Source organism: Anastrepha ludens, chromosome 6, assembly GCF_028408465.1.
Source record: "Anastrepha ludens isolate Willacy chromosome 6, idAnaLude1.1, whole genome shotgun sequence".
In the NCBI taxonomy this organism is placed as follows: Eukaryota; Metazoa; Arthropoda; class Insecta; order Diptera; family Tephritidae; genus Anastrepha; species Anastrepha ludens.
The window spans coordinates 7,368,431-7,387,530 of record NC_071502.1 but is presented as its reverse complement, the minus strand read 5'-3'; the positions used below and the strand labels follow the sequence as shown (position 1 = coordinate 7,387,530).

General features: G+C 40.7%; 2 protein-coding genes across 5 annotated transcripts in view; both read right to left on the bottom strand.

The window, feature by feature from the left end:
- Nucleotides 1-9,186: 9,186 nt before the first annotated feature.
- LOC128866622 (uncharacterized) overlaps nucleotides 9,187-19,100 on the bottom strand; it is a 146,121-nt gene continuing 136,207 nt past the window's right edge. For all 4 annotated transcript variants that reach the window (XM_054107495.1, XM_054107498.1, XM_054107497.1 and 1 more), the window contains 4 exons: nucleotides 11,322-11,731; nucleotides 11,097-11,240; nucleotides 10,120-11,040; nucleotides 9,187-10,047 (listed from right to left, as the gene is read on the bottom strand). In XM_054107495.1, the coding sequence (XP_053963470.1) occupies nucleotides 9,675-10,047; nucleotides 10,120-11,040; nucleotides 11,097-11,240; nucleotides 11,322-11,731 (1,848 nt within the window). In that variant the 3' untranslated portion in view covers nucleotides 9,187-9,674. The remainder of the gene's footprint in view (nucleotides 10,048-10,119; nucleotides 11,041-11,096; nucleotides 11,241-11,321; nucleotides 11,732-19,100) is intronic.
- Nucleotides 14,401-18,515, bottom strand: LOC128866625 (persulfide dioxygenase ETHE1, mitochondrial). The gene is made up of 5 exons (XM_054107501.1): nucleotides 18,262-18,515; nucleotides 18,051-18,195; nucleotides 14,927-15,293; nucleotides 14,729-14,847; nucleotides 14,401-14,669 (listed from the first exon to the last, which is right to left on the bottom strand). The coding sequence occupies exons 1-5, from the start codon at nucleotides 18,433-18,435 to the stop codon at nucleotides 14,614-14,616; spliced, it is 861 nt and encodes a 286-aa protein (XP_053963476.1). The 5' UTR covers nucleotides 18,436-18,515; the 3' UTR covers nucleotides 14,401-14,613.

Sequence of the window (19,100 nt, the reverse complement as noted above, 5' to 3'; positions counted from 1 at the left end):
CTAGCATTGCATTCAGTCTTATTTGTTCTCCTCTTCAAAAGTTTCATTATTTTTCATTCACAATAGATATTAACTGACATTTTTCGGCAATGTTGCCATCGAACATTCCTCTAATCCGCCTAAATTATGAGAATTAAGTCTAGTTGTCAATTCGCATGGTTGCGCTTAATTTCTGAAGTAATTCTGAATCAAGTCGTTAATCCCGATTAAAGCAACCGTCGGTCCAGTGTTTAGATTTTCGCAGTAGTCATGCACAAGTCGTAGCTGTGTAATTTTAAAATTTTTCTTTTTTCTATCCGGTATAAAATTTACATGAAGAGAAAGTGTGTTGTCTGCACTTTAATTTGGTGTGAAAATGTCTTCTTTGCGGGTATTTGCTAATCTCGGAAATCTGAATCATTTTCATCAAAGAGTATAGTGAAAAAAAATATATTATTGGCTGAGTCACTTAATAAAATAGGAATGGAATTCAATTCAAGATGCGATAGACATCTAAATCCAAACGTTGGAAAGGTGTAGAAAGAATATGCGAGGGGGGGTCAATAAATACGCCTGTTAAAAATTAAGCATCACTTTTTCACTTTTTTTTATTTTTCAACAAGTTCTCTTTTAGATAGATACACTTCTTCCAATGCCATTTTAATCCCTCCAAGAAATAGGATTTGTCGAGCTCTTCCATACGACTCTGTCTTGACGATGACTTCCTCGTTTGCACTAAGGTTTTTCCCGCGCGCCATTTCTTCATGTTAGGGAACAAGAAAAAGTCGCAGGGACCCAGATCGGGTGAGTACAGGGGGTGCGAGAGCAATTTATAACGCAATTTATACAGTTTGGCGCCGGCAACTCCGGATGAAAGTGCTGGTGCGTTATCGTCGTAAAACAGCTACTTTTTTCGCCAAATGTGGCGAATTTTTTGTGAAAGCGGTCCAACAACTCACTGTAGTGTGTCCAGTGATCGTTCTTCCTTTTTCTAAAGCATTCATGAGGACGACACCGTTCGCATCCCAAAAAATTGCCGCCATGACCTTTCCGGCCGTTGGGACAGTCTTCGCCTTCTTTGAGGCAGATTCACCGAGCGAAATCCATTGCTTTGATAACAATCAATCTTAGTTTCTGGTGTGTAATGATGAACCCAGGCTTCATCAGCGGTGACAACTCGACGTAAAAATTCCTTCGGATCTCGCTTAAATTGCTCAAAACACTGCTTCGAAGTTAACAGGCGCATCCGCTTGTTGTCCACTGTGGGAAATCGCTGCACAATTTTTTCATCGCCAACTTATTATGTACTCGTAAAATATTAATTGCAATTGCGGTCGTCACACCTCTGGCCTCTGTTACTTCACGCACTTTCGTTCGTCGATCAGCGAGAATCATGTCGTGTTCTTTTTGAATGTCTTCCTCGGTAACCACTTATGACAGGCATCCTAGTCGCTCCTCACCAAAAACGGATTTAAATTCGTTTAACCAATACCTAACTGTGGTCATAGATGGCGAAGCGTCCCTATAGACAGTATCCAACTATGCTTTTATATCCTCGCATTTTTTCACATCCACAAACAAAAAGCGAATTACCGAGCGATGCTGCTCTTTTTCCATCTCAGCAAAAATCACGAAACAAGTCTTACGCGAATAGCTGCCAAATCCAAGGCGCATTCATTACAGGTGGTGTCACTAGACCAACGACAATGTTTTGTATCTTTGATTGCCAAAGTAAAGTATTTGCAAAGAAGAAAGCAAATAATGAATTCGCCTTGTTTCATTCAGGGCTGACAGCCACAAGGACACGGCAAAAGAAAAAAAAAATCAGCTGATTTACCGATACCACCTTTCATAGATTCGCCTTGGCCAAATCCAAACTAACCTTTCTATCAGTTTGAAATTTGTTTTACCGTCGTTTGATTGATGACATCACACAATGCTAACACCAACATCCCTCAAGAACGCCCTCTGTCATTAAACACGAGTATTTATTCAATCGCCCTCGTTTATATAGCGGCTTATCGACACCTGCCAGATAAGATAATTTCTATCCCGTGTAACAAAGAAGTACCTACAAATGTAGATCAACAACAGAAAACCAAACAATACTACGTATGTACATAATTTTATAATCTATGCTATGTATGGATTATTTTCAACGAAATCTATAGTATTTTTTTTACTGCCTAGTGGTAGAGAGTGGAAATATATTGCAAGCCTATGTAGCGAAAGTTGTAGAAAGTTGTCTCATACTTTTTCGGCTAAAACTTTCGCTACGGGTGGAGTCGAGTATTTTGAACCTCAGAAAACTCAATTTATTTCAAAATATATATTTGTACATACATATATTCCTGTCAATTTCGACGGTGTTTCGAATTCGAGCACTCTTCAATTTTAGTCACGCACCAATCCATTCGGCTACGGTGACGGCCGTATTTTGTAGTTTGAAAGAAAAAAAAAAACCGTATATTATCAAATTAGGTTCGCAATTTTATTCTGAAAAAATGGTTACAAGTGAATCATTGAAAGTATTGCCCATCGCTGGCTACTACTTTTTCGCATCTTTCTGGTAGATCTCGTATATCGTCGCGGTAAAACTGTTCATCTTTTGAGGCTATCCATGGATCAAACCATTTTTTGATGTCTTCATATGAATGGAACTGCTTGTCAGCTAGACCATGTGCCATCGATCGAAACAAGTGATAATCGGACGGGGCCATATCTGGAGAATATGGCGGGTGGGGTAGGATTTCCCATTTCAGTGTTTCCAGGTAGGTTTTAACGGGTTTGCCAACGTGAGGCCGCTTCTCGGGTAGTGCTCGGCTCAATCGCATCAATTGAAGTCGATACCGATCCCCAGTGATAGTTTCGCTTGGTTTTAACAATTCATAATAAATAACACCAACTTGGTACCACCAAATACAAGCCATAACCTTCGCAGCGTGAATATTCGGCCGAGGCGACGACGTGGAAGCATGACCGGGCAGTCCCCATGACTTTCTTTTCTTTTGATTGCTGTAATGCATACATTTTTCATCACTCGTCACGATGTGATGAAGAAACCCCTTCCTTTTTGCAGCTGGGGCAGTTGTTCACAGGCGAAAGAGCGACGTTCAACAATTCGTGGTATTTTTGCTTTGCGCTCAGCTGTTGTTCTCACTTGCAAATTCTTATAAGTAAAAATTAAAAAAAAAAAAGTGGAATTTGACTTTGCTCTCTCACTTTCCCCTACTTTGTGAGTTTTTTTGGATACATAAACACCAAAACTTGTTACAAATCATGATTCAATTATTAAAGGTTTGCTCACTAGTGACATTCGATTTTTGACACTCCCTTACAAAAGGTTGTATTTAAGAAGGTGAATAAAGTGGAACAAATTAAATCCTTTTTGGTAAAAATGGTAGCAAAAAAGTGCTTTCTTACTTAAACGGAAACAAACTCCGAACGGTTTAAAAAGTTAATTTTATTATATATTGGAATGTAAATAATTGTAAAAATAGAAATTATAAGCGGAAATTGCCAAGTCTAATATTAAAACAAGAAATTATTTCACTTGATCCAAATTTTTTTTTTGTGAATTAATTCTTGAATTTAAAACCGATACGGGAAGTTGCGAATCTCTGCCAATATGAAACTATTTTGTTAAAATTAAATATATAATTGACACGTACAATTCTGCTAGTTGGTTGGCTTAGATCCTCCTCCTATTTGTAGCGCGTGTCTTCATGTTGTTCCACAAATGGATGAACCTTCAGTTTTAAGCCGATTCTGGCAGATGGTTTTTTTCGAGGAGCTTTTTCATTCTGGTACTGTGCTTTGCTAAGCCTCCTCTGCGCACTTCATTCATCCATGGTAAAGGTGGACAAGCTCCGTCAATCCCAACTTTTTATAATGAAGTATGCAATGCTATCGGTCGCATCGGAACTATCCAATTATTCTCCCTGTCGTAATTCTTTGGGAAATGCTAGCAAAACATGAATTCCTTCTAAATCAACACATCACAAGAAATAAAGCTTTGTAAATTCTCCACTCATCGATCTTGGATTACGTCAAATACTCTATCATGTCCTGACTTAAGCGGTATGTATTCCATGTCATACTACCATAGTCCTGAACACACCGATGAAAACTCTTGAGCGAGTTATTCCTCTTAAGCAGACCATGTTGAAAATGAAATTTGTTTTCTACAAATTTTACTTTTCCTCCACTTTTACTAAAGATTTCTAGAGCTAGCAACCCAATATCTTGCTAAAGGAGCCGATTTGTCAAGAGAGAACGAGAAAGCTGCTTACTGAGCAAACCTTTTATCATTGAATCATGGTTACAAATTATTGTAAATTTTGAAAAATGTGTTTACACAGCTTTTTCTAATCATTATAAACTTAAAAGAATCCATACATCAACATAAAATAGCAAACACATTAACACAAATATCTTACTCCAGTTTGAAAAACTTTACTTAACTCTAAGTAATATTGCTTCTTAGTATTTAGTTGGTCCACCATTAGCATTAATTACAGCTTGAAGCCGTCGCGGCATCGAGATGACTAAATTTGTTAAATCTGCAGAAGTTATATTGTTCCAAGCTTGTATTAGTCGTTCTTTGAGTACTGAAGCGCTTGCAATCGGATGTTTTCTAATTTTTCGATCACAAATTTCCCAGACATGTTCAATAATATTCAAATCTGTGCTTTGTGGTGGTGTATTTAATTGCCTTGGAGCATGGTAAAGCAGCCAATCCTTCACAATGTGTGCTGTGTGCTTTGGATCGTTATCGTGTCGTACGTGATCCAACCTGGACCAAGCCCCAAATCATCCGCTGAAGACTTCAGATTGACTTCGAATAGTGATTTGTTTTTATAACGATCCGTATTACCTTCAATAAATACTAATCTTCCAACTCCAGAGGCAGCAACAGCTTTCCAAACCATTACATTGCCGCCACCGTGCTTCACTGTTGATACCAAATTCTTCGGACTCGGTGCAGTATTTTTTTCCTCCACACTTTTGCTCTTCCACCACTGCCGAATATATTAAACTTCGACTCATCTATAAACAAAAGTTTTTGCCAAAAATCCATCCCCTTTTCCCCGTGTGCTTTGGCGAACTCCAGTTTAAGTTTTTTCAGAAATAAGAGGCTTTTTTCGTGGTGTTCTACTATGAAAGTCGTTTTTGTTCAGAGCTCTTTGAATTGTTCTTGGATGAACACACTTGTTGCATGAGCTTGCTATATCCTCGGCCAGTTTCGGAGCAGAAACTTTTGGATTTTTGTCCACTTCTTTTAGAATCAAGCTGACGTATCTGCGAGATAGTTTGCTTGGGCAGCCACTGCGTGGCTTATTTTCAGTGGAACCACTATTTTTAAAGTTTTTTACAATGGTCTGGACTGTTGCACGACTTAAGTTTAAGATTTTTGAAATTTCGCCATATGATTTTTGTCCCCTCCTGTGCTGAATAACTAAATTTCTAACGTCAACTGATATTTCTTTTCGAGGAGTCATTGTAGACCCTTAGGTAGTCAAATTGCAACTAAAATCAATATTAGCAAAGCAACACATAAGAAGAGAAAAGAAATAGTAAAGCTAAACAAAACGAGTACCGAAACCATTGGGCTACTCAAGGAGGCTTACGGGGACCAATCTCTGTCCAGTGCCCAGGTAAAACGGTGGCACAAGTCGTTCAAGGAAGGCCGGGAGGACGTCGAAGATGAATAGTGATCTGGAAGGCCTTCGACGACGCAAACAGACGAATACGTGAACCGGGTTCGTGCGTTGGCCAAGATGGGGGTTCCGGTGCTTCCCCACCCTCCCTACAGCCCAGACCTGTCCCCTCCGGACTTCTTCTTGTTCCCGCGCCTGAAAAGAAAGCTGAAGGGGGGGGGGGGCGTTTCGACTCCATCGAGGAGATCCAAAAAACTGTGACAGCCGAATTGACCGCGATTCCGGCGGATGAGTTTATAAAATGTTTCCTGCAGTGAAAGGACCACTACCAGCGGTGTATTGACGCTCAAGGGTCCTACTTTGAAGAATATTACTTGTAACAGGTGGCACTAAAGTAATCCTCCTATCAGAAAATGCTATAAATTTTGCGATTGGCCCTTAATGTCAGTTCTGTTTTGACATTTGTGTAGTAAACACATGCGAAATACACGTTAATAACATAAACAATGTTACGCTACACTGCTCCAGAACGCGGAATATTGCTGACTATTTATTTGACCAATAATCGGTCGGTGACTTGGCACAACGTGAATTTCGTCGAAGATTTCCTCGCCGTCCAACGCCTACTGGTTAAACACTGCGATGTTTAGTCGCTCGCCTCGAAATGACTGGCACAACACGAGATGCTGCCAGGCGTGGCAGACCCCGGAGTAGCCGTTCTGCAGAGAATATTGCTGCTGTAGCCGAGGATGTCATGGAAGCGCCGTCGACATCGACCAGACGACGTGCCACGCAAATGGGTATCAGTCGACGGTCTTTACTGCGAATTTTGGTACAAGATTTGAAGATGTTTTCGTACAAAGTCCAGACGGTGCATCAGCTGTTAGCTGCTGACCGCCAATCGCATGTAACATACGCTCAAGCCATCCTTAATCACCATCAAGAGGAAGATGATTTTTCATCAAAAATAATCATGAGTGATGAGGCCTATTTTCATCTTAGCGGGTATGTAAATAAGCAAAATTTACGCTTCTGGGGTACTGAAAATCCGCGTGTAACCCACGCATTTACACCCGCTCAAAGTCACTGTATGGTGTGCTGTTTTCGCTGGAGGAGTCATCGGACCTTTTTCTTCGAAGACGTCGCGGGCCAAACAGTTACTGTGAATGGTGAGCGCTACAGAGCAATGATCAACGAGTTCTTTTTGCCGCAACTTGATGAATGGGGATTGGAGAACATGTGGTTCGAACAGGACGGTGCAACGGCACACACTGCACGTGCCACAACCGATATGCTGAAGGATGTATTTCCCGGGTGCCTAATCTCCCGTTTTGGCGATTTGCACTGGCCAGCAAGATCGCCTGATTTGACCGCTCCAGACTTCTTTTTGTGGGGCTTGTTGAAGTCGCGGGTTTATGCAACAAGCCTCAGACTCTTGCAGCTCTTAAGGACAATATCCGTCAAGAACGTGAGGACCTATCGCCGGAAGTTTTGGCCAAAGTGATGGAAAATGGCATAAAAAGGGCTCAAATGGCAATCAACTGTGGCGGCGGCCATTTACATGACATCATATTCTCGACTTGATGTAAAAAAAATTAAAAATAATCCACAAGAAGAATCAAAGTTTTTCATTTTTTTTTTAATTACAGCCAAAAATCATCGCAAGGTTACTTTTGCGCCACCTTGTTTAATAAGGTTTAATAAAACTGCTTAAAAAAAATAAGGCGCATTACTTTTCAATCAAACCCTGTATGTGTATATGTGCGCACTTACATAAATACAAAGCAGAGTATGTGCATGCGACGCAATGTTAAAATTATGTAAACTTTAATAGGGAAGCACACGCAAGTGAATGACTACATAATCAGGGGTAAATGAGCGTGCATTTTTTTTATTTACCTGTGATTGTTTTTGTATGTATGCTTATATTTTAGTAAACAACGTGTTCCAATATGCATAGTGCAAAACTGTATACCAACATTCTTACACATACGAAATGTAAATATAAAGTCACGCGCGTACGGCTGCGACCAGTGCAAAAACTGTGCGACGTGCAAATTGACCGTTAAATGCTCATTTACCTACGCAGTTTATCACATATTTCAGAGAGTTTGCAAAATTGCATTCAAGTTCAATGAAAAAGCAAAAAAAAACAAGTTTAATTGAATTACCGCAAGTAGTATAGGCTGCCCTTTTCCAGTTTGCTTAGAAGAAAATGGCACAATAAATTGAAAAAAAATATTGGGTTGGGAAAAAAGAAATGTCGTATTTGTGATCGACGCTTTATTTAACGTACTTAGAATTATCCGATTTAAGTTAAATATGCCCCGTTTTGTTCGCAAACTTGTTGCCATTTAGAAGGCAACTTCATTATCCCCCCTTTATAAAACCCCCTCTCCTTATTTGCAAAAAACTCAGACAACCAGTTTTCGCAAGGCTCTTTTGAGGCCAACTTGGTATCACCAAGGGCGTTTTGCATGGCCCGGAAGAGATGATAGTCACTTGGTGCCGGGTCCGGATTGTATGGTGGGTGCGATAGGACATACCATCCGAGCTCCCGTAGCTTCTGGCGGGTCATCAAAGATGTGTGAGGAGGACGAGCGTTGTCCTGGTGGAACACAACACCATTCCTATTGACCAATTCTGGCCGCTTCTGGTCAATCGCCTGCTTCAAACGGTCAAGTTGCTCACAGTCGAGGACCAAATTAAGGGTCTGGCCATAGTTGAACAGCTCATAGTGGATAGTTTCCTTCCAATCCCACCAAACACACAACAGAACCTTCCTGGCGGTCAATCCGGGCTTGGTGATGGTTTGGGCCGGCTCGCCGCTTCTCGACCACGATCTTTTCCGCTTGGCGTTGTCGTACGTGATCCACTTTTCATCGCCAGTCACCATCCGCTTCAAAAATGGGTCAAGTTCGTTCCGTTTGGGCAGAGAATCGCAAGCGTTGATTCGGTCCAAGAGATTTTTTTTTTTTGCGTCAACACGTGTGGCACCCAAACATCCAGCTCTTTTTGGAATCCAATCTTCTGCAAATGGTTCCAAACGGTTTTGTGGTCTACACCTAGTTCCTGACTAATCGAGCGAATGCTCACGTGCCGGTCTCTTTGGATAATTTCAACGATTTTATCAGTCTCTACGACGATTGGCCTATCAGTACGGGGTGCAGCTTCGGCATCTACTGCACCAGAACGAAATCGATCGAACCAACGCTGTGCTGTGCGAATCGTTACAGTATCAGACCGATAAATTTCACAAATGTTGCACTTTTACCTCTAAGGTATTAAACACGTAAAGTATGACGAATTTCTTGCTTGGTGGACTCCATCTTTGACGCGCCATAACTTCAGACTGAAACGTACGATCACAACACTGTCAAAGAGACACTTTTAGTACAGTTTGTCGTCTTCAAATCGCCGTTTAGTGTGACTCGATGCAATAAGTACAACGCAAGATATGTTTAAATGTCGCGCTCAATTGACAAAATAGGACATTACTTTCTCCCCAACCCAATATAACAAAAAACAGCTTTCGGTTTGTGTTGTGATTTATGTAACTGTGTATTTACATGAACAATATTTTTCTTTTTTATTACAGAATTGTGCTAAAAACATTGTTTGTACAATTTAATTTAATTACCATGAAAACATATCGCTAAAAATTATACAGCTATAGAAATGGAGCAAATAAATATATGCACATATATCCATACATACATACATAGGTATGTTAACCACTTAAACACACTTGCATGCCTTAATCTCTATAATTAAAACTTTTAACCGTTATAATGCAGTTGAATAACTATTTGGTGCACAATTAACTTTTCTAACTAACAAAAATCTTCCTCACACATCCGCCCGATGCACTTTAATTTGGTATAAATATTTTGCTTATTAAATAAATTTTATCTTAAAGTATGATTGCATACGCGCACATGTATGTATGTATGTGCAGCCCACTGCACTGCCTCCCAACCCCCTTTACTAGTAATGTGTCTCTTCGTTGCGCTTAAAGAGAACATTCAGCAATTTTCATATGTTCGCACGCGGCCTGCCCAGCGACGCCGTTTGTAAGGGCTTGCAATTCTCAATGAGTATCGCACCCTCACGCTCGCCCGACGGCTTATCGTTGATGTGCGCGCGCTTCATGGGCCGCTTCTTCTCTGCCGTCGTATCGCAGTTGGGTATCAACTCAACCGTTTGCAGACTCTGAGCGCGTTGCAGCGATAAACGTAGCGGCTTCTTTGGTGGCGTTGGTCGTACAGAGCGCACTTCCGATACCGTATCGCTGATGGGCTTCACCTCATTTTCACTATCAAAGTCCAGCGATTTGACGCTACGCATATCAGCGAGCATGCGCGCATGCGTATCTGCCGCGAGCGAGCAGTCGCGTCGACGTTCCATGCTGTGCGTGAAGAGAAGGAAATTAGTATGTGTTTAATTGAGGAAGTGGGAAATCGCAAGTTGTACAACTTACCCGTTGTAATGGTTCAAATGCTCTACGCTGCGCGCATGCATATTGGCGCGGTGCTGTAGCGCGTTGGTTTTAGTCGCCGAACGCTCGTAACGTTCGCGCGCTAGTCGCTCCTTTTCGCTGCGTCGATAGTGCGTGGGTTGCATGTACGCCGAATCGCTGTTGATCGAGATCTTTGAGGCGGACAGTGATTTGGGTGGCATAGAGGGATAGGTGGGCGTTGCGCAAACGCGCGGTGTGCGTGGTGGGTGCAAATCGATTTGTGTATTCTCTTTGATCAGCGTTTTGGTAACATGCGCCACAGAGTTGCTCTTACTCAATGCATTTTGGTCAGCAGCGGTATTCTCGCCGAGCAGTTCAATTGGCTTGCCACCAACTAAAGTGGTAATGTAGTTGCCGCGTTGGAAAACCAATGGTTTGTTGTCGGGCGGCGTGGAGGGTGGCGAAGAGATGCTGATGCTGGTCACATGACTGTTGGCGCTGTTATTTATGTGCGCGGCCGTCGTGTGTCTGTCTTGAGGTGTCGGCGGTAAGAGTTGTGTCTGATGCGATTGCTGCTGTTGTTCCTTCGCAGTCTGCAACTCACGCACCTGTTCCTCGAGATAGGAAATGCGATGCTGCAGTCGCATGCTGTTCTCCTTCTCTTGATCTATGACTTTCTGTGGTATTGGCGCACACTTCTTGCGCAGCACCACTATTTGGCATTTTCCTGAATTACCTATAATCTTTTGGAGTTCTTCTTTGGTGCGACAGGCGATCATCTTGCCATTAACCTCGAGTATACGATCGCCTTTGTACAGACCGTCGCCATCGAGCGCCCATTCGACAAAGAAACCGGGTTGATCGGACTTGGTGTGTGCTGCCCAGCGGCCGGTAGTCGCGTGTACGGCATGCAAGCTGAGCACGTCGCCTGAGTTCAGAATGCTATTGACCGAAGCAAAGTGTTAGAAACAGTACTCAAATGGGTAAAAAATTCTTACTTGTAAATGGTCTGCAATTCAGGTTTTGACTTCTCCAAACGCGCTTGCAGTGCGCGCGCCTCCTCCACAATCGATAGCATTTGCAGCTCCTCGCGTCCAAGTGCATATTCCAATTCGGCCTGACGTATGCGCGTGTCAATGTTACTAAAAGTAAGCGAATGAATGCATATAAAGAATAGTTTTGAAAATCGTATTTCAGTTAGTGCAGCAACGCCAACAACTCACTCTGTTATATCGAGCTTCTCCAGCGCAGTTTTCAAGTTTTTGATCTTGATTTTCTTATTCTCCGCTTCGGCTTTCAGCCTTTGCAACTTTTGCTCGGCCGCCGGCTTCTCGTTCTCGTTGAGTGGTGGTCCTGTGGGGCGTGGCAACTTGCCCAAACATAGTTGTATGCGTAAATTTTGTATGACTGCTTCGCGATCTTGCAACGCCGAGCGCAGTTCCTTCGTTTCACTGCGACATGAGCGCGCGGAGAGTGTGCCGGCCAAAGAGGAGACCTTGCGGCGTCGTCCGGTCGTAGCGCATTGTGATTGCGCGCTATTGATAAGATTTGCTTCGGCATCGGACATTTTCGTATCGACATTTTTATGATCGCTGTGTAGATGGCATCTGTTTGATCGTGGGTTTAGAATGGTCTGAAAGTATGGAAAGTAAATAAAATGAGATGAAAATGTGTGTTTGTATATATAACTGAATTATGTGAAACGGTATAAGGAAGAGATATTTCATCTGCAAAAAAGATATCGACAATCCAAATGGTTATATATGAAGGAAACCCGTAAAATCCTTAGGATTGCATCAAATTCCGCCCTTTCAATAGCAAAAATGAAAGAAATGGTAAATGCTGCAGCCAGCAAATCTATTGTTCGAAGGGCTATTCTAAAAGCGACACAGGTGAAGCAAAACAAATTAGAAAAAAAAAAATCACAAAAAACGCCGCCTCGATTTTGCAAGGATCCACATGGCTTGGAGTTCTATTATAAATAACTATCCCGATGAATGGAAAAACGTGGTATTTAGTGACGAAAAGAAGTTCAATCTGGATGGGCCAGATGTATACAGTTACTATTTCCATGACTTAAGAAAGGAGGGAAGGTATTTTCGTCGACATCGGCGTCACAGCCGTGAAGATGGTGGTATGGTATAGGGATTAATATTTTACTATGGCGCGTTCGAACAAATCATATTCGGAAAAAACCAAGCACTTGGGACTAACCATAGGTAGAAAATTGGCTTGGAAGTCAAACATCTTAGAAAAAGTTAGCGAAGCGGGCCTAGCGCTTTCTATTCTTGTAAGAGAGCTTTAGATAAGACCTGAAGAATTAAACCTAAGGTTGCTTATTGACTTTACACTGCAGTTGTCGGACCCATTCTTCTACGAGTATATGGAAATGTTGTCTGGTTGCGTATTATCCAGAAAAATACCTATTCTAAATTATTGAAGGTGCAGAGATGAGCGGAATTAGCAATATGTGGCATCATGAAAACCTCGCCATTCATGGTTTTGGACATCTGGTTACATCTGCCACTCCTGGATCTTTCCTGCAAATGCTCAGTGGCCTGTTCCGCTTTAAGGCTCAGAGCGAGCTCACAATGGAAGACTGTCACACATGGGCATTCAAGCATCTTAGACGCCTATATGGATATACCCAGTGATTGTGATAATCGCCCTTCAATTCTCTGCTTCGAAAGGAATTTCTCAGAGAACATCCCTTCTATGCTGGAACGGCATGAAGAAGATCCTTCACCCAACACACCTGTTAAGATCTATCTGGACGGATCTAAAATGGATACCGATGTAGGATCAGGGCTATATTGCGAAGAGTTTTTTATCAGTGGATTCTTTGAATTATCAGATCACTGTAGTGTTTTTCAAGCGGAAATAGACGCTATTCATGAAGCCTTAAGATGGTTAGAGATAAACAGAATAACATCAAAAGATCAAATCAGACAGCCAAGCTGCACTACGGACTCTGGATTCCTTCCGAATAACATCATGGATAGTCTTACATTGTCGCCAATCTCTTATTAAGAGATGGCTAAACTGTATCGAATTATCTTATGCTGGGTTCGAGGCCACAGAGATATACCAGGGAAATGTAGGGCTGACCAACTTGCAAGAGGAGGTACCTGTATGCCAAACTTAAACAATTTTATGGGCGTACCTCTCGCAACTTGTAAGCTTCGTATTATGGACGCACTGATGCAATTCTGTAAATCAAAGATGGATTAGTGCCAATACCTGTGAAATTGCTAGGCAAACATGTCCAAGGCTAAACTTACGTCTATCCAGGTTAGGTTAAGTTATGGTGATAGTCGGTCTGCACGACCAACTCACTTAGACCTTACAGGTCCGTTGTAATACCACTGTGCTGCACGGGAACCCCATTTACTTTTCTTCGTGGAACCATTTTGTAGCTCTTATGAAACGTAGAATTGATCCCAACCCCACGCCAGACAGCTCTGTAAGAGAATTCCAAAAGTATTCACCTAGACAAGCTGCTCTGATTTTAGCTAAGGCTGGACAATTGCAAAGGAAGTGCTCAACTGTTTCTTTCTCTTCCTCATCTCTGCCACTTCTGCAATATTCATGGGAGGAAACTCCTAGTCCCGTGAAATGCCTACCAAATAGCCAATGACCGGTGACACAAGCCACGACCTTCGAGATATCTTCTCTTAAGAGGCTAAGCAATTCCTTCGTCCTTTTCTTGTTTATTTGCGGCCATAGTAGCCTAGCTGTTACGCATGTATTTTCATCTCTCCATGACCTATTGACCTGTTGGATAATTTTGTTTTTCATTATTAATTTACTCGTGGCAAAAGGTATTCCAATGGTACTTTTATCACTGAGCAGTTGTAGAGCAGTACCTTTTCTGGCTAGCTCATCAACTTTACAGTTTCCCTTAATATTTACATCTATTCAAGAATATTATAAAATTGAGCAGACTCCAAATTAGGAACTTAGTAGGGGCCCTCACGGGGCATTGTCTCATAGGAAATCACGCAAGGAGATTTGACGTTTACATGCATGATTTTTGTCGTTGCTGTGGGAATGAGGAGGACTTGGTAAAAATTTAACATCTTTTTTGCACATGCTCGGCTCTAGCCAGAAGGAGCAATCGATATTTAAGATCCTACACCCTTTCCTTGGAACACAGCTTAACACTAGCATAAAAACATGGACGAATATCAGTTAGTCTTCTAAGAAATAACAATTCGTATAGAGGACACTATAAGTGCGCTATTTCTCTGTCCACAGCTGCAGGTACGCTCCGCAGTTTGTAAAAATCACAAAAAATCCAAATTAATTTTTCCAATTTTATTTAAAAAAAAGTCTTGAAATGTAGTTTTTATTTATTTTTTGAAGAAATCTTTATAAAGCTTGCTGTACAGCTAACAGCAGTACCCTTCAGAATACTTGAGCCCGCCATGACTCGGTGGTTTGGTGCTTTCAGCAAGAGTTGACCCACATTTGAGCGACATTTTCATACACAATTTCTCGTAAAACAACAAATATTTATTCCTTTGGGATATCATAGACGCCGCATTCGCGATTAGCGGGAAGAGAAACATCTGCAAAAATGCAATAAAATATTGATTAAAGAACAAATAATAATAAACACAAAAATTACCGATCTTCTTGGGATAAGGCAAATTGAGGTTGTTCATGATTTCAACGAATTGCGCCCTTGTTTTGGTCAAGCGAGGATTGTAGGTTTTCTCTTCCCAAACGCTGCTCTCCATAGTACCTCTGAAAAACATTTCGCATTGAATTGCGTTAAATTTTGATTTATGTTCTCTCACTTTTTTTGTTGCGTGCCTTTACTCACTTGTAATCATGCGCTGGATAAATGCGAAAACTCTCAGGCAATGTAAATATTTTACTATGCACATTATCGTAGAGATGACCAGCATCGCCTTCTTGGAAATCGGTGCGTCCACACCCGCGTATCAACACCGTATCGCCGGTGAAAATGCAACCCTGCTCATGTATCACGTACGACATACAGCCATTGGTGTGACCCGGTGTGGCCAGAGAATCGATGCGATGACGTCCGAAGATAACCGGATCGCCTTCGGTCAGGTGGATGTCTGCTTTGGCACCGCTCGCCTTGGCAATTACCGATTTACTGCCGGGCAGCAATTGCTTGAGCCAGCCACTGCCGGTGATATGATCTGCGTGCATGTGGGTGTTCACTATGCGTTTACAGTTGGAAGATAATAAATGTGTAGTAGATTTGTGAGTGAGTCTCTATTATTTTGCATTCTTCGCGAGTGTTAACTGTTTTGTTTTGGAGAGTTTGTTGCCGTTGGCGATGTTGGTCGAATAGGTGATTTGTGATTGGTAGGGTTTCTCAAACTATTGTTAGCCACATAAGCTGCATTGCGGCTACTAATTCGTTAATGTTTTTCAATTAGATAGAGTATTTATGATTTGATCATATCAAGAGTGGTAGAAAGCTTTTTAAAGCCTTTATTGCATTATTATTTATATCGACCACTCCATTTCTTCTTACTTCTCTTGAATTATAAGGCAGGCTTATCTAACATCAGCGATTTTCAGGTGTAGGAAAATTTCGAAACATGAAAATTTCAAAATGCGATATCTCTGCGAAAAAAAATGATATTTGAGCAAACAAAACGCCATTTGAAAAAAGAAGGATTGTATTTAAAGATGCCATCCTTTAATTTTGGTGAAAGAAAACATCTGCAAGGCTACATAACCTCAAATATGGGCAAAAATGGGGTTTTTTGCACTTTTAGGTTAGGATATCTCGAAAACTCAAACTAATAGAGCAATTCTGAGGCCAGATTTGGATTCAGCGCATCATAAACCTTCGGAAATATATAGTCTGGTTTCTGGGTCTGAATGTTGGTTAAATTTTGTCGGCCTGTGTTATCAATAACCTCTTATTACCTGCATGATTTGTTAATTGAATGGCGCGTAATTGACTATCGATTATTTCATACGACTTTTAAATGCACGGAAATAGAATCAATCAAATTCAAGCGATGATTTAATTTACTTCAAATTACAAGCGGACAATAGGTCTATCCGTGAAGCAAATAATTTGTTAAAATAGTTACAAATTACCAAGTTTTGCTGTGCATATACGAGTACACAAAAAACTTGCAAAGTAGGGGAAAGTGAGAGAGCAAAACCAAATTTCATTTTGAGGGGAAGTTGCAGGTTTTTCTGGTTTCATTTTTACTTGTAAGAATTTGCAAGTGAGAAGAACCAAGTATGATAGATACAAGATTGCGCCCATCAGAGAGTGCGTGACGTCACATTGGCTAAGTTGTGCAGTGTTGCCAAGCTATACCAGTTGTCATGAAATCCAAATCTGAAACCAGATGGAGAGCAACCGTAGTGAAACAAGAAGTGATGCCCAGCAACTAAACAACCGAATGTTTAAGTATGATTTCTTGATTTTGCTGGGATTTTGGAATAAAGTACTATGCCGCATTGACCGCATTCAAAAGAGGCTGCAAGATCCCACGATGAATTTTCACGATGCTGCTGAAGATTTGAAGGCTCTTCAAAATTATTTCGAAAATGAAAGAGAGGCCATCGTTGATAGTTCACTCGAGGAAGGGATAATTTTATGTCACAAATGGGACGTTGCAACTGAAAGACGCCGAAGAAGAATAAAAAATATGGATGATGAGATTTCGATTGATGCAGGTTTGAGTGGCATCGAAGAAATGAAAAGGGTCTTGAAAGAAACAGTTGATCGACTATTTTAAGAAATGAACGGCAGATTCATACGGTTGAACGAAATCGATGAAAAATGTGGATTCCTTCGCCAAAGGTCTTATGTATCAGGAAAAAGAATACGATCTCAAAAATAAAAGTGCAACGAGTTAGGTCAATCCTACCTGAGTGATATTAATGGAAATAAACTTTACGAAGATATTCTTGACTGCAGGATGTTGCTCACGAGCCGAAAAACACCATTTGAAGTGCAGAAACACTCCTCGAATTCATTGTTCAGTTCGGAGATGAAAGCGTGTTCCCGAATCTTCGCGTCGAAATTCAAATTCTACTGACAATAGCAGTTTCTGCAGGGCGTAATTTTTTCACTGCCTTGGGTGCTACGTTCCAGGTACGCCTCTGGCCTGAATTAAAGATCAACCAAAATCTTCATTGAATTCGTGGCTTCACGGAAATGTGTGGTCTGTTTGAAATGTAATCGGCCTCACAATATATGTATGCGTGTATGCATGCATTTTAGGTACTGCAAGTATATGATTGCATTACAATTAATAACAATAGTAGAATTATAACAATTACGCCGCATACGAGGGACTTACTTTGAAGGGTATAGAATAGATATTATTGCATAGCTAATATATATTTTTCGAGAAGAATGTAAAGTCACCTATACAGATAACAGAATGGCAAGACTTGTTTATCTCTATTTGCTATTGAAAGTTGAAACTCAAGTAAACTTGCGTAAACTGTTTAAGTATACTCGTAGTTTATGTAAATATTCTTCAGTTAAATTTGTGATATCTACTTCCTGCACTCAAATACTATTCAAATAACAATGAGACTCACACACCAATGCACATAACTAGGCAAATTAATATAGCAGACTTGAGCAGATTTTGCTTTAAGATTAATAAACATCTGAGCTTTCACAGAAAATTTTTATATCTTTATTCAGATTGTCATAAGTCTGATTTTTTTAAGGTAAGGCTGAGAATAATAAAATTTTAACCATAGCATAAAAATTCAGCAATAGATTGCTTGCAATTTAAAAATTGTCAAATCGACATGAGTTGTTTTGTCAAAAGTTCACAAATACATACACATCAACGCACGATTCATGTTAGATTTCATCACATTGCTTAGAAGTTTCGTCGTTATCACATCATTTTTATGGCAACAAAAACATACCAAAACAAAACAGTTTTCTTTCGTATGTCCAAATATCACTCAATACTCACTCGCATATTTAAGCGTAAATCCCAGTTCCTTAACAAGATTCGCATCACGCTTGACCTTTTCAAGCACTGGATCGATAATTACCGCCTCTTTCGTATTCAAATCGGCCAAGAGGTATGTGTAGGTCCAGGTGGACTCATCGAAGAGCTGGTGGTTGCAAATTTAACAAATAAAACTGAATCAGTTAATAAAGATTTATTCTATTTGACGCACCTGACGAAAGAAAAAATCGCTTGTGAAGGGCGCCGGCGAAACCATTTTACTATTTGTGTTACTATATTTTAGGCGATATGCTTGGAGCAGCAGAGGCGTGACTTTGCTCTTTTCAACTTGTTGTAATAGTGTTTGGCGGACAGCCGCTAGTGTACTGAGTGTTGGTAACCGCATAACGTTGAATTTTTATTCGAGAGCAAGCAATTAGTACTCTCGTAGGCGCTTATTTTTTAACCAGTTGACGCTTGTTGAGGAAGATTTTGTTTTTGTTAGTAAATAAGTGAGTACACTCAGAGCGACCAACAGTTGTCGTCGACTAGTGTAGAGATGATCGACGTACGAGTAAATAAATAAGCAAAGTGGGCGACGTAGTAGGCAATGATAACTAAAATTGAAAATACAAAATATTTGTTTCGTTGAAGGCGCTCACTCGTATGCTCTCTGTTATTTTCGTATAAATATGTATGATTATATTATATTTGTATGATTAAGTGCGAGTAATTGACTCTCATCCAACTGTTTGTGGTGCCGGTCGAATAGTTTACTCTTTATCAACGTTGTTTTTAAATTTCATTGTACTCTGCTGTAGAAGGGCGATTGAATATTACAATTAGTGCCTTCCGGAAACGCTGTACATACATATATGTATATACATACGTATAGTTTCTGAGAGCCATTCAGATGGAGCGCACATGTTCCCATACACGTCTACCATCTATTATTGCTTCGTGGAGTGAATTTTAAATTTGTATATACACCCAACACTGATTTTACACGGTAGATACGTTGCTTAGAAATGCGTGCAACAAATGAATTGTATAAAAAAATACATGCGAAAT

Coding starts and splice junctions, on each gene's coding strand:
- LOC128866625 (XM_054107501.1), bottom strand. CDS start 18,435: ATGCGGTTACCAACACTCAGTACACTAGCGGCTGTCCGCCAAACACTA. Junction 18,196..18,261: donor GCGATTTTTTCTTTCGTCAG/GTGCGTCAAATA, acceptor TGCAACCACCAG/CTCTTCGATGAGTCCACCTG. Junction 14,848..14,926: donor TATCCAGCGCATGATTACAA/GTGAGTAAAGGC, acceptor AATGTTTTTCAG/AGGTACTATGGAGAGCAGCG.